At 44.8% G+C, this 12374-nt stretch overlaps 1 protein-coding gene across 8 annotated transcripts in view; it reads right to left on the minus strand.

Annotated features, from left to right (window-relative positions):
• Positions 1 to 12374, minus strand: part of magi1b (membrane associated guanylate kinase, WW and PDZ domain containing 1b) — a 167811-nt gene that overhangs the window by 11386 nt on the left and 144051 nt on the right. For 7 of the 8 annotated variants that reach the window (XM_050037298.1, XM_050037297.1, XM_050037295.1 and 4 more), the window contains 5 exons: positions 8443 to 8534; positions 7651 to 7843; positions 6005 to 6376; positions 3928 to 4131; positions 801 to 894 (listed from right to left, as the gene is read on the minus strand). In XM_050037298.1, coding sequence (XP_049893255.1) covers positions 801 to 894; positions 3928 to 4131; positions 6005 to 6376; positions 7651 to 7843; positions 8443 to 8534 — 955 coding nt within the window. The remainder of the gene's footprint in view (positions 1 to 800; positions 895 to 3927; positions 4132 to 6004; positions 6377 to 7650; positions 7844 to 8442; positions 8535 to 12374) is intronic. The other variant, XM_050037299.1, reaches the window with a different exon arrangement.

Genomic DNA, 12374 nt, shown 5'->3' on the forward strand with positions numbered 1-12374 from the left:
CATTGACTGTAAAGGATTTGCAACCAAGTATTAAAACTGACTGTTTAATTGATGATTATGTTAGTTTGTCCAAATACTTATGAGCCCTTAAAGTTGGGGGACTGTGTGAAGAAATGGTTGACATTCCTACACGGTTCATACTACATTTTTGAAAAAAGCCTTAAATGAAAGCTGAGAGTCTGCACTTTAAACAGGTATTCATTGTTTCATTTAAAACCCATTGTGGTGGTGTACAGAGCCAAAATGACGACAACTGTATCATTGTCCAAATAATTATGGACCTGACTGTATACTCATCTGTGCCTCAATGGCCTTGTTTTAAAGTGTGAAAGAACAAGAAGAAGCCGTAACAGAAAAGCGACAACACTGAAGAAGAAGAAGCAACAACAATAGGCAAAATGGATTCCTGTGGGCGGAGTACACATGGAATATGCTGTCTGATTTCAATTTGGGCCGAAGAGTCAGAACAGCAGAAACTGGATGCTTCAAAAAAGCAACACTTCGCCTGCTGAAACCCAGGGCAACGACAGCAATAGTGACAGTATGTACCTAGTCTGAGAATCAAACTTGAATTGTATCAAAAGCAGCAACGCAATTTCTTTGACACTTGTGATCCGATCACCCAAGACCCATTTAAAAACTAGGTGTAAACCCAATCAGAGCTAAATATAATAAAATCACTCATGGAACATGTTTCAGAAAGATAAGTATGACTTTAATCTAAATATTTTTGACACTTGGTCTAAAAACCAACATTTACAGCCATTTTAAAGGACTTTATTTCCCAATGTGCCCCTTACCTGGCCTCAGGTGCAGCCTGTTGCTGAGGTGTATGAGTGGTGGTTATAGTGGCGATCTTCTCCGCATTGGTCAACAAAGACGCATTTGACGACTCTGCGAAGGGAGAGAAAAGTAATTGCTTTTCATGTTAACCAGTGTAAGGCTTTGATTTTTCACACAGCCTGAGAACCTCTCTTCCTCATGCAAATACAAAAACCCTCCTCGCTACACTGAGCACATTTTATTGACATTTGCTTTTTTTTCATACAGCCTCTAATCTAATACATTATAATTTCTATAAAAATACTCCAATAGAAGTGTCTCTGGAGTCCTGGAAGACTCTTTGTAATGGGATTAAATTCATATTTCACACATGGAACACTTCTCATTTTTCAATGTGAACAGTGGTGCAGATTTAGCAGCTGTCAGCTACAAACATTAGCTGACCCACAGGGACCATCACCAGCCTCCAGGCCTCCTCCATCACTAAGCCAAGATCGGGGGCACCAGAATAATACAGCAGTTCACATTTGTGAAATCAATCATTTCAGTTGTGGTGAAACTGTGTTTCTTTTCCAAAAGGTGTTCATCTCACTGTAGACTGAAGCGTCTTCTGTCTGCCTGTGAATTGTCAGACAGGAAACATGCACACTCGCAGCCACTGGGGACGTAAAAGCTCCTGGTTATTCTGTCTTTTATTTCAACACTGATTCACTCATTTTGTGTTATCAATGAATCATGCTGGGCTGCAACAACAAAAACAGAACGTTATATTCCTCTTGCCGCATAAAGAAACCTCTCTTCTCCTTAACAACCTTATCTTTCTCAGCTATTTACAGGTATCCTTGATTCGATTACAACTCTCCACTCTCTTCTAAGTCCCCCACTCACTATTCCTCTCACGGTCAGTTCCCCTCTCATCTATTCATCTCCTCCACCTCCACCAGTCCCCTTAGAGCCTGTTGGCTTAACTCTTCGATTGCCCGTTGCCCACGAGGCACAAAGTCAACCAGTCAAGCTGCAGTGTGGGTGGAGCGAGAACCTTCTGGTTCTGGATGTATGCGAGTGTGTGATGATCGTTTCAGCTTGGCGCTCGGCATGACGTCCATGCTGAAAAAAAAACCACCCATAAGAATTTCTGGCATCAACCGCGAACTGTGTTGCAATCTCACATATTTTCGGTTGCTCATTTTTCACTTTCACAGCCTCAAATTTGTCCCCGTAAACCCCGATTCGCCCCTCCATCTGCTCATTTGCATAACCCACTCCTTCCATTCTGGTGCCTCTCTCCATTTATCTCTCCTCCAACTGTTTTCTGTCTGGAAATTAAATCGAATAAGCTCCGTTTCTCTCTGTCTTTCTGTTCCGCTCGCGACCCACCGCCTCTTTTCTCCCCACTCGCTTAAAAACATTCACAGAGCAAAGAAAAAGCACTGAGCTGTTTCTGTAATTTGTCTCTGGCCCTGGCAATATGCCCTCCCAGACCGGGCTGGGAGGGAGAGCAGGTACAATCAAAATGAGAAATTCAGGAGAGGGAAAGAGAAAGAGGAGTGGACGGGGAGAGAAAGGGAGAACAGATAAGAGAGGTGGGAGGGCTGTACTACACAATATACCCCAGCTTTTGCAATAAAAAAGGGCACATCATATCACCTCAGGCACGTCTGTCTCCCTTCTCATACACAATAGGAAGCAATGAGGTGAGCTTGGTCTGCGCGCCTCAAGTCTATGCTGCAGAGACATAAGCTTTGATAAAGGCATTAGCTGTCTGTGCATGCATTACTGTGCAGCAGCAGGAAGAGTTCCTGTTTTCCTTGGCACTGCAGAAGTGTTGAGCATCAGTCGCTACAAAACTCCGTCTGTGTTCCCACACGGGGGAGAGGTGAGCTCAATGGAAAGGAGCTGAACCTGACTTCACCTTGGAAGAACCTCTTGTGATGTATTCATGTCAGAAAGTTTAGACAAGATTGATCCACACAAAAATAGGCATGCTCAGTCATGTGTAAACAGAGGCTGAGAGAACAGTCACTCAGAGACACAACTTAGAAACACAAGCCACAATCTTTTCCTGTCACTCTCTCTGTCTCCGTGTCAGACGGCATCTGTTTGTTTGACACATGCACATAAACACAAACCAGAACTTTCCGATAAAGCATATCCAGTTATTTCTCTCCGACGCCTTCTCTCTTACTCTCTGTGTCTTCTTGGCAGAGCAATTTTGGCTCACTGTTCTCATCAAGCGCTTCGCGGTGGAAAAAAAAAAAAAACACCTCTTCATCCATAAGAAGTGAGCCGGAAAAAGCAACGAGCGGCGGACAAATAGCTCCAATTTCTAGCAGTGCGCAGGTTGACAGCGAGTATCGCCTTCCTCGCACACACACATACACTTAATTAAACAGCATTTGTGAAGCATGCCAGGGTGATCTGTCAGCACAATGTAGCGAGAGCTCTCAGCTGCACTGCACAACATACAGTGTGCACAAACTTTTCCTTAAAACCACTTTGACAAAAAAGACACACCCACATATACAGAGGAAGGTTTGCATCTCTCTCCCTCGCTCTCTCTCTCTCTCTCACACACACACGCACACACCTATCTATCAGTTAAAAGTGCGGGCATGCCAAAGGCAGAAATGCAAAAACTAGGAAAGTTCCCAAATACCCCAAAGAAGCAGTTCTGTCAACACTGCGGGGGTGTTCCAGTCACTTTGAAAGCAAGTGAAGAAACTGCAAGCTTTATATAACACTACAGTGCATACATAATAACCACTCAGGAAAGTGATGACTTGTCCTGCTCCTCAGATACACTCAGACTACGAAATAATACTAACAATAGTTGATGATTGTGTGGTTGCAAAATTTGGCAGTCCTACTTGGACAACCTTCATGAACAAGCTCTTAATATTTTGGTGAGATATGAATTTTTGGCTGAGAGCCACCGACTGAGTGGGATACTGTCAGAATGTGCTGGCTGGCAATATCCCACGCTGTTGCAAGGACCTTGAAGGCACCTTTAAGGACCCTGAGGTTGCTGGGTGCCCACTCTGGCAACAGTTCATCAAGTAAATCGAGGCTATTAAACAAATAAAATCTCAAATGATATTAAACCACTCTGTAAAGTGGAGTCCTTGACTGTCATTATCTACTCACCGTCTCCAGGGATGATGCGTAGTGTGACGGTGTTCCCGGCCTCCTTGATGAGGTTGACGATGTCAGAGTGGGACTTGTTGGTGATGGAGCACGAGTTCACGGCCAGGATGCGGTCGCCGACTTTCAGCTTCCCGCAGCGGTCTGCCGGGCTCCCCTCGATGATGCGCCCTATTTTGTGGGGCATGGCCACACATGCATTGCCAGCTATGGTCACCATTGACATGTTGGAATGTGTGATTTTGTGTGTGTGTGTATGTGTGTGTTTGGAGAGAGAGAGAGAGGAGGGAAAGGAAATGGGAAAGGGGGAAAAGGAGTAGAAAAAGAGGATCAGAAGGTTAAGGGTTAATTCACCGACAGCCAACAGCCAGCCGAGCCGCAGTCACTGAGAGAAGCTGATCAGAAAAATGGCAGAATGTAATGCAAGCGTTGGCAAAGAAGGGCAAATGTGCTCTGCGAAGAAATAAGAGACTCTGTTATACCGTCGTTCTGAGACCTTTCCTGTATTTCTTTAAGAAATCATTGAAAAAACTAATTTCCAATGTGTTCATCCTCCTCCCCCCTCTCTGCCTAAAATGGGTATCATTATTATATTTGCATGAGAGTCTCTCAGCAGCAGAAAGCTAATAATGAAAAAAACTGTGTTGTGTCGTCTGCAACCCAAACACCTGCACCTGCAGAAAGTTGGGGACGACAAACATACATCAGAGCTGACATCTCACCAACTACCCTGAGGTCTCTCTGTTTCTCCTCCTCCCTCCCGCCCTCCCTCTCCCCCTCTGTCTGCAGTCTGACATCAGTCACTGCAGAGAAAAAGAGCGTGCAATCACTCCTTCCTTTCAAACTCTTCCAATTTCTCCCCTTCAACAGCCTTCCTCTCTTTTTATTCCACTACAAACTTGTCTAACCCTGACCTCCTCCTGTCTTTCTAACTGAATCTAGCTGTAAAATATTGAGTGGAACAGTAGATGACAGAGAGAAGAAAAGAATGACTAAGGTGCTGTAGCATTTCTGAGCGATATAAAGTGCTTTTCCAAATACTAACAGTATGTGTGGACTTGGTTTCATGTAACCAATGGGTTTCCATTAGAGTTTATGTGTCAGGTCAAATCAAATAAAGCTTATCTTCAGGCCCATGCGTTCGACTCTGGCCTGTGAAAAAGGCGCATTGCCACTTTGTAAGCCAACCTGGAAAGTTGAGTATTTTTCAGGCCTTTTGAGTCCACCCACACTGACAGAGATAAGAGCACAGAGAAGAGTGGAATGCCATAGTGGTGTAGGCAGAGAGCCATGGCAGTAGGGCAAAGAGTGCACCGCATAGAGAAGACACTACTAGTTTGAAAAAAAAAAAGCAAAGTGGAGTCAATTTGAACGGCTTTATATGGGGATGTGCAAGATCAAACAGTAAACACTGTCACATCTGAGTTTCAATGATACAATTATGCCGCTATGAGCTAAGTGATGCAAAATAACCTAAAAATGTAGACAAGGGGATATTAAGTCTCTGATGCTGCGTTGTAAAATAAATAAATATTATTCACACCGATCACTTCCCCTATTTATCCTGCTCGCAGAGCTCATTCTCATTATGTTGTCATTAGGCTTTTAGTGCCAACCTGCTCAGCAGAAGCCATTTAAGTTCAGCTGAATAATACAAATGCCTTATGTAAGACCCACTTCACTTGTGATCAATTATGAAAGCCTTGTGCGAGTGTAGCAGCAGCTGCGGGCGAAGAAAGGGTTTCAGTGTCTTGGTCTGACAGGCTCAGACGAAAATGAGAAAGAAGAACCACTTCTTTGAAGAGTGTTGGTATTGATCCGGTGGGACTGTAAATAGCCAGAATCGGTGCTGGTTGTCAGGCTATTTAGTGTTCGGTGGTTTTATGGATGATACAAAAGCAGCCCATAAAGGAGATAGGAAGATAAAAGGCCCCAGTGATGAGGAGAAGCCAGAGTGTGTTTCATGTTTTGCTGAGTGGAACTGATTTTGGCAATATTTGCATGTGCAATCAACAACTGTGTGCCTGAGGGTATTTTGTAATTTAAAACACTTATAACAGAAAAGGGTGGCATGTCTTACCGAAGGTGGTGCCAGCTTCGGGCCGTGACACCGAAGAGACGATGACGAAACCGAATCCTTCGTTCTCGCCGCGGCGGATCTCCACGTCGTAGGGCTGCAAGGTGGAGGAGGCGTTGGAGATGACATTGGGGGGCTGAGAGGCGGTGGTGGGGACTGCTGTAGCGACCACAGCGTTACCGCTGCCTCCTGCCCCTCCGCCCCCTCCCCCGCTGCCGATGCCTGAGGTGGAGCCGCTGCCGGAGCTGACAGTGTTGAGGGAGTTCTGGCTGCCCTGCGGGGTGCGCTTCCCTATCTCCTCCGTCAGGCTGGGCGCCTGGGTGCTGCTGTGGTGGGAGGATGCCGGCGATGGAGGCACATCTCCCTCTGCTTTAACTAGAGGTGGCAGGAGGAGGACAAGGTGAGAAAGACGCAGATATACAGTGAAGGTGGGAGAGGAAACGGTGTGAATCACAAGAGAGGAGAAAGATTTATGGACGGAATAAAGAGGAACAAATTGTGGACAGGGAGGTGAGACAGAACAGATTCAGGAGATGACACGAGAGAAGATCAGCAAGAGAATGAAGGGAAACAGATAAGTATCAGGCCAGACAGTGTTACACAGCAACTTCAGGAGATAATAGAACAGAAAAAGCAGAGTAAGAGATCGCTGCATAATAAGGCAAGATATGACAACACAGCAAAATGTTACATCATCTGCACAATCTAAAAAGAATAAAAAAGATTGTAAATAAACACGAGCACTTTTCTCTCTGAACACAGCGAGTTTACGCTGATATGATAAAAAGACAAGCTGGCAAGACAGCTTGGGCAGAAGAGCCTCTCCAACAATCGCTCCTCTGATCTGTTTTGAACAAAAGATGGACTAAGGACGCGGCCTGCCTGTTGTATCTGGACATTTCATTCCACATTTCATTTCCTGTGCAGCTGCTCACGGAAGGCGCCTCATATTGTCGATGCTCTGAGGCAGACGGGGAGCAGCAATGCACTAATGTCTGGCCGCTGTCATCGGGCCGAAGGTTGACCACCCTCTCCATCATATTTATGGCCCTTTCTTTATCGCCTGCTGAGGAGCAGGGTGGAGCTGAGCAGAACGGTGAAATGGGCGGGGGCGTTTGCTCACAGTAGCGACTGAGCTCTTCCAACCGTTACACACCCAGACTATTATAGAGGAAGGCAAGCCCATAGCACATAGCAAGCACGTCCCCGGGCCCCTGATGGAATAGCGCTAAATATAAATGGGGCCCTTGGCAATGTAAAGTGCTTCTCGGCAACTGAAAACTGCAACATATAACTGTAATCATATAACAGAGTCAGATACAAATGAGGAAATATGATACTGGTTGGAAAATGGATTCACTGAATCATTAAATACACTGCTGATAAAATATGAAACAATTTCTGACATGCTCAAATATGTTAACGGCAACCTCGAGAAAATGTTTTATTAAATCAATTTATATTTATCCATCTATGTATAGAGGGATTTGTTGAACATCGACTTTTCTGAACCTGTCAGCAGGTCTCTGATACCCCTTTTCTACTATTGCAACTAGTTTTTTGGTTCGCTAGATACCAGAGCTACTTTGGTGGCAAAGGGGTTTGACAGCCTAAGCTGCTCCCTCATCTCCATCCCTCTCCCTTCTTACCGGCGTAGTTGGTTTTGCGTCGCACAGTGAGGTTGACGTGGCCCTGCTTGGCAGCCTGCTGCATCAGTTGCACCACCAGTTGGTGAGACTTGCCCACCACTGCTGTGCCGTCCACGCATATCAGTTCATCGCCGGATCGCAGGCGTCCGTCCTCGTCTGCCGCACCATACTTCACTATGTGTCCGATGTAGATCTGAAAAACAAAGCAGATGGAGACTTGTGAGACTGTGTGAACACATGTAGATGATAAACACATAAAGACAGATACTCTGCTGTATTCATATATATATATCAAACAATAAAAAGATGTCCTGGCTGTTACAGCAGGCATAGAGTTGGCATGATACACAGGTCTGCTCCAATTTAAACCTTTAATCTTTCTCCCAGCCTGCTACAGTAGTCGCCCCAGCTCTAAGGTAAATCATTATTTCTTTTTCCTTCAAAAAACGCACTGCAGGCCAGTGAACAAGAACAAACAATTTTGCCTCTTTAAGAAAGGGAAGAAAAAAGTGGTGTGTTTGCGAGATGGGTGGTTTTCTTTTTGCGTTGGCCAGATCAAAGAGAAACTGTGCTGTAAAAATCACTGATATGAAGCTGATAAGAAGCTCAGCACAGGAGACGGAGAAATAGAAAAACAGACCCTATAGACGCTGCGAAGAAAGCGGCCATTTCATCAATCAGGTTACTGAATCCTGTCAGTTCTACTTTATACATTTCACATAAATATTGAAATTGATAAGCAAACTAGAGACAATAGGCTGTGAAAGACAAAAGAGTGCGAGAGAGACTCACCGGCTCTCCTGGCTCATTGCCTCCGAGGATCCTGAAGCCGAACCCTGTGTCCTTCCTCCACAGGAAAATGTCCTGCTCTTGGAAGTCTGGAACTGTAAAATCAACAGAGCACCATTAATATCTCTGCATTAAAACAAACAGCCAGCCCAAGGGGACTTCCTGTGCCCTGCACCAGCACAGGAAGAGCTCAGCACCAGCATGCCGTCAGCCATATAGTAGAGTCCCTCAATATCACCCTATGTAGTCACAATTTCATGCTCAAGCTTTATCATAAAAAGGGCTGCAGACAAAGGTATGGCCATAATGGATGCACCCATTGTTCTCGGGGAATCAAACCACCCGACTGCTTATGTCAACACGCAAATATTCATCCTCCCAACTGTTCCAAGCTTTGTCACTAAGATAGCACTTTGCACAAACAATCTGTCTGGAGGCTTTGGGAAAAGAACAAACAAGTGATCCATCAAAAGATAAAAAGGATCTATTTTGGGTAAAGAGCATAGGTATAGAGCTTAAATAAACTGTCAGAAGCCAGACAGGCTGCCAAAACAATTCAGAGCACCCTCAATCACTGCTGCCATAATTAGAAATGATCAGGGTGAAATTCCACTCTGATGTCTGAAATAGCTCAGTTTTATGTTCTCTGAGCTTTTTAGAGCGTTCTCAGTGACGTTCCCACAGACTGGACGTTACTATTTGAATGAACTCCACTGTTTCTTTTACAAAGTGACATGGAGCTCCATTTCTACTCCTCCATATGTTGAAGAGCTCTTCCCACCCAACACAGGTACTAATACATGCTCCAATAAGCTATATATTATTGAGTATGGCTAGTTCACACTCCAGTCCTATGCACAAGAGAGAAAAGCAAGTGTGTGCAAGTCACCATAAAAGGTGCTGTTCTATGAAACAACAAATGACAGCTCATGGTTAATGTATCAGTAGAGATGTGAGGGGGGGTTATCTTAGTGTACACATTAGCTTCTTTTGAGTTAAGTGTGACAGGGCTGCATGATTGATCATTGAAAGATCTTAATTTGATTCAGGCATGTACACAATCTCATTACTTACGGAGAGCGATTTTGCTATATTTCCTTTGGAGAGTTGCGTATTCAGAATGATATGTATATGATACATATAATATTATGTCTCTACTGCAGCACACACAAATGCACTTCAAGGCTGACAGACTCTTAGGGCGCATTCACACCAGGATGGTTTGGGGGACTCGGTTCGACTGGGCAGGGAAAGCCGAAAAATTTCACACCTTCATTTGGTTCGGTTCCCTTTCACAATACACTTTTAAAAGCGGACTAAACCGCCTGGACAGCTGCTCGTTTGGAGTCTGTATTGCCTGAAACGACCACTGACCAGGAAGAAAAAAAGCATGAGGAAGAAGAAAACCCGGCTCATCAACTGGCCAGGACCGGAAACGGAAATTCTTCCCCTTCAGCCAGCTTGGTCACCACAAAATCACCAAAGACCAAAATGCACCGTGCTCTACGTCACTTCCTCTCTTTGGTTCACTGGATAGTCCATTTGCATTGCACCAGGGTTCACTTGCAAGTGAACCGAGACCCCCAGTTTTCAAGTGGACCAGGGTTCGCTCGTTTGATCGGCACTAGAGTTTGAGTGAGCGGTCACACCACTTCAAAATGAACCGAACTATCTGTGGAAGCGGACCATGGTTTGTTTAAAGCGGACCAAATAGCACCAGTGTGAATGCGTCCTTAGCGAATCTATTGCTCAATGAACACTCAACCTATTAAATTTGCCACAAATTTATCTGAGAAGTCGGGCTGGGTTGCCGCAAAGAGTGTAGGCCAGAAGTGTCCAAACTTTTTTGAATAAGGGCCAGATGAACGTGAAAATACCTTGATTCTCGCATCAAATGGGTTTTTTTTTAAAAAAAGTGAGACAAATGCAACCTTTTTATCTTTTAATGAACTGTTACTACTTGATACCTGTCTACAAACTGTATGATAGTCCTATCATTGTGAGGTGAAGGGTAAAAATGTGAAGTGATCTTGCTTGATTGAACAATATTGTGTAAAGGGCCATATATAGTATATTTTGAAAGTCAAGCTGAGGGCCGATTAAAATTGGTCTGCGGGTCACAATTAGCCCCCGGGCCAGACTTTGGACATGCCTGGTGTAGGCTATGGCTTTTCTAACGCGCACTAACGTTACTGTAAATGAATGTTAGCTCAATCAGAGATATTCAGAGGTTTCCCCGCCATTACAGCTTAGACACCATTTGTCCAAATGTAAACACAATGTGGAGAGTACTGTTAGCTATCGAGCTGGCTAACTAGCATAATTCACGCCAACATATTTAAGCATATCTGGCAGCTGCTACACCTCATTGCTGTCCCACTCCTCACAACCTTCTTCCAACTAGCATCCCAGCTAATGTTAGCTAGCCACATGACCCGCCCTTCACTCCCTCTGACTGGTTAGTACTTGTTGCTTTGGTTGGTTGAGTTGGTTCGGATTAAGTGAGACAAGTGAGATTGGTTAGGGTCAGGGTGGGAATGACAGGGTTAGCCTGTTCTCATTCTCGGAACCCATCGGCTGTATTCGGCGTCTGACTTGTGGCAGACGGTGATACACCCTCTGGGGGCAGACCCCCGATTTTTTGGCATTCCGGTTTGATTTGGGCGGAGGAGGCGAATTTCCGTTTCCGACTTCCGTTTATATATAAGTAAATATGCTGAACCATTGCGATGGATTCAGAGTTTGCAGTGACGCCAATTATGTTCCGCCTCGTTGGTTCACTGCATGGACCGTTTAACCTTGCAACAACTGCAGCTGGCTCAAACGTGATTGGTGAATATCACGCAGACTACAAACAGCCTACAACCGGAAACCAGGGCTCTTCTGCTCTTCTTCTGGAGGCAAGATCTCCGGGGTTTGCCTACAGACTCTACATTCACTGAATGTAGAGCCTGTATATAGAGACTGCCTGTTCTAGGCAGAGTAAAGCAGAGGGTCATGCCTTTGCCAACAGAGGTTAAAAACAAAACTCTCCTCCACTAGCATCTCAGCTAACAGCACTGTTTTTATGATACATTCATGCACTGCGTGACAACAGAGCAACTGGTTAACACTAGAGAGAGACAAAAAGTCTAAATGTTTGCTTTGTTTCTTTGTAAAAAAAAACCTTTACTGACAAGACATTCGATAGTGTAAATAGCAATGATTTGTTTTGGCTATAGAAGAAAAAAGTGCTTTCACTGAGAATCATGACCCCACTCTCTTTCTAAAGTGTGTGTATACCTTATCCACACATTCATGTTATGTGCATGCATTTGTATGGTCGCAGCTGTGTTGTACGGGCTGACAAACATGCACCTCTGAGTAAACTCCCGGGGAGATTTCCTTTCGCTCCAACACAGGCCACTGCTGCCAAGGCCACTAAAGCCACTAAGAGGCGGTGGGGTGGCAGAAGGCACAAACAGCCTGCTCCCAATCTGTTCCTTCAGTCAACAGTTTAAAATCTCTGAGGAATTAAGCTATCCCTTCCAATCTATCACAGTGTAACTGTGGAGGAACTGGGGGAGGAAAAGTCATAGGGTAACTGTCGCATTCCGCACCTGCACTCTGTGGGTTCAACTGCACAGTTACACCCTGCTCCTGTCGATTAATAGATCCATAAGTGATCCCCGCAGTGAGGCAACTGGGCGTGAATCAATCAATATTTTACAAAGATGGGCAGACCTGTGCAGAGCTATGACCATGGACTGCAAATAACGAGCGCGGATGTTTCAAACAGTGAGGAAATTAAATTGGGAACAAATCAAAATGAAGGCCAATAAAGCGCAAGCAAGTTTCCTATCCTCTCTGGCCCAGATATTTTAGAGCAGGTAAATGCTGTGCGAGTTTTTGGGGGGGAATTTTTCTGCAAATGGAAATCGCTCACCACATGGTGT

This window comes from Epinephelus moara, chromosome 24 (genome assembly GCF_006386435.1).
Source record: "Epinephelus moara isolate mb chromosome 24, YSFRI_EMoa_1.0, whole genome shotgun sequence".
Classification (NCBI taxonomy): domain Eukaryota; kingdom Metazoa; phylum Chordata; class Actinopteri; order Perciformes; family Serranidae; genus Epinephelus; species Epinephelus moara.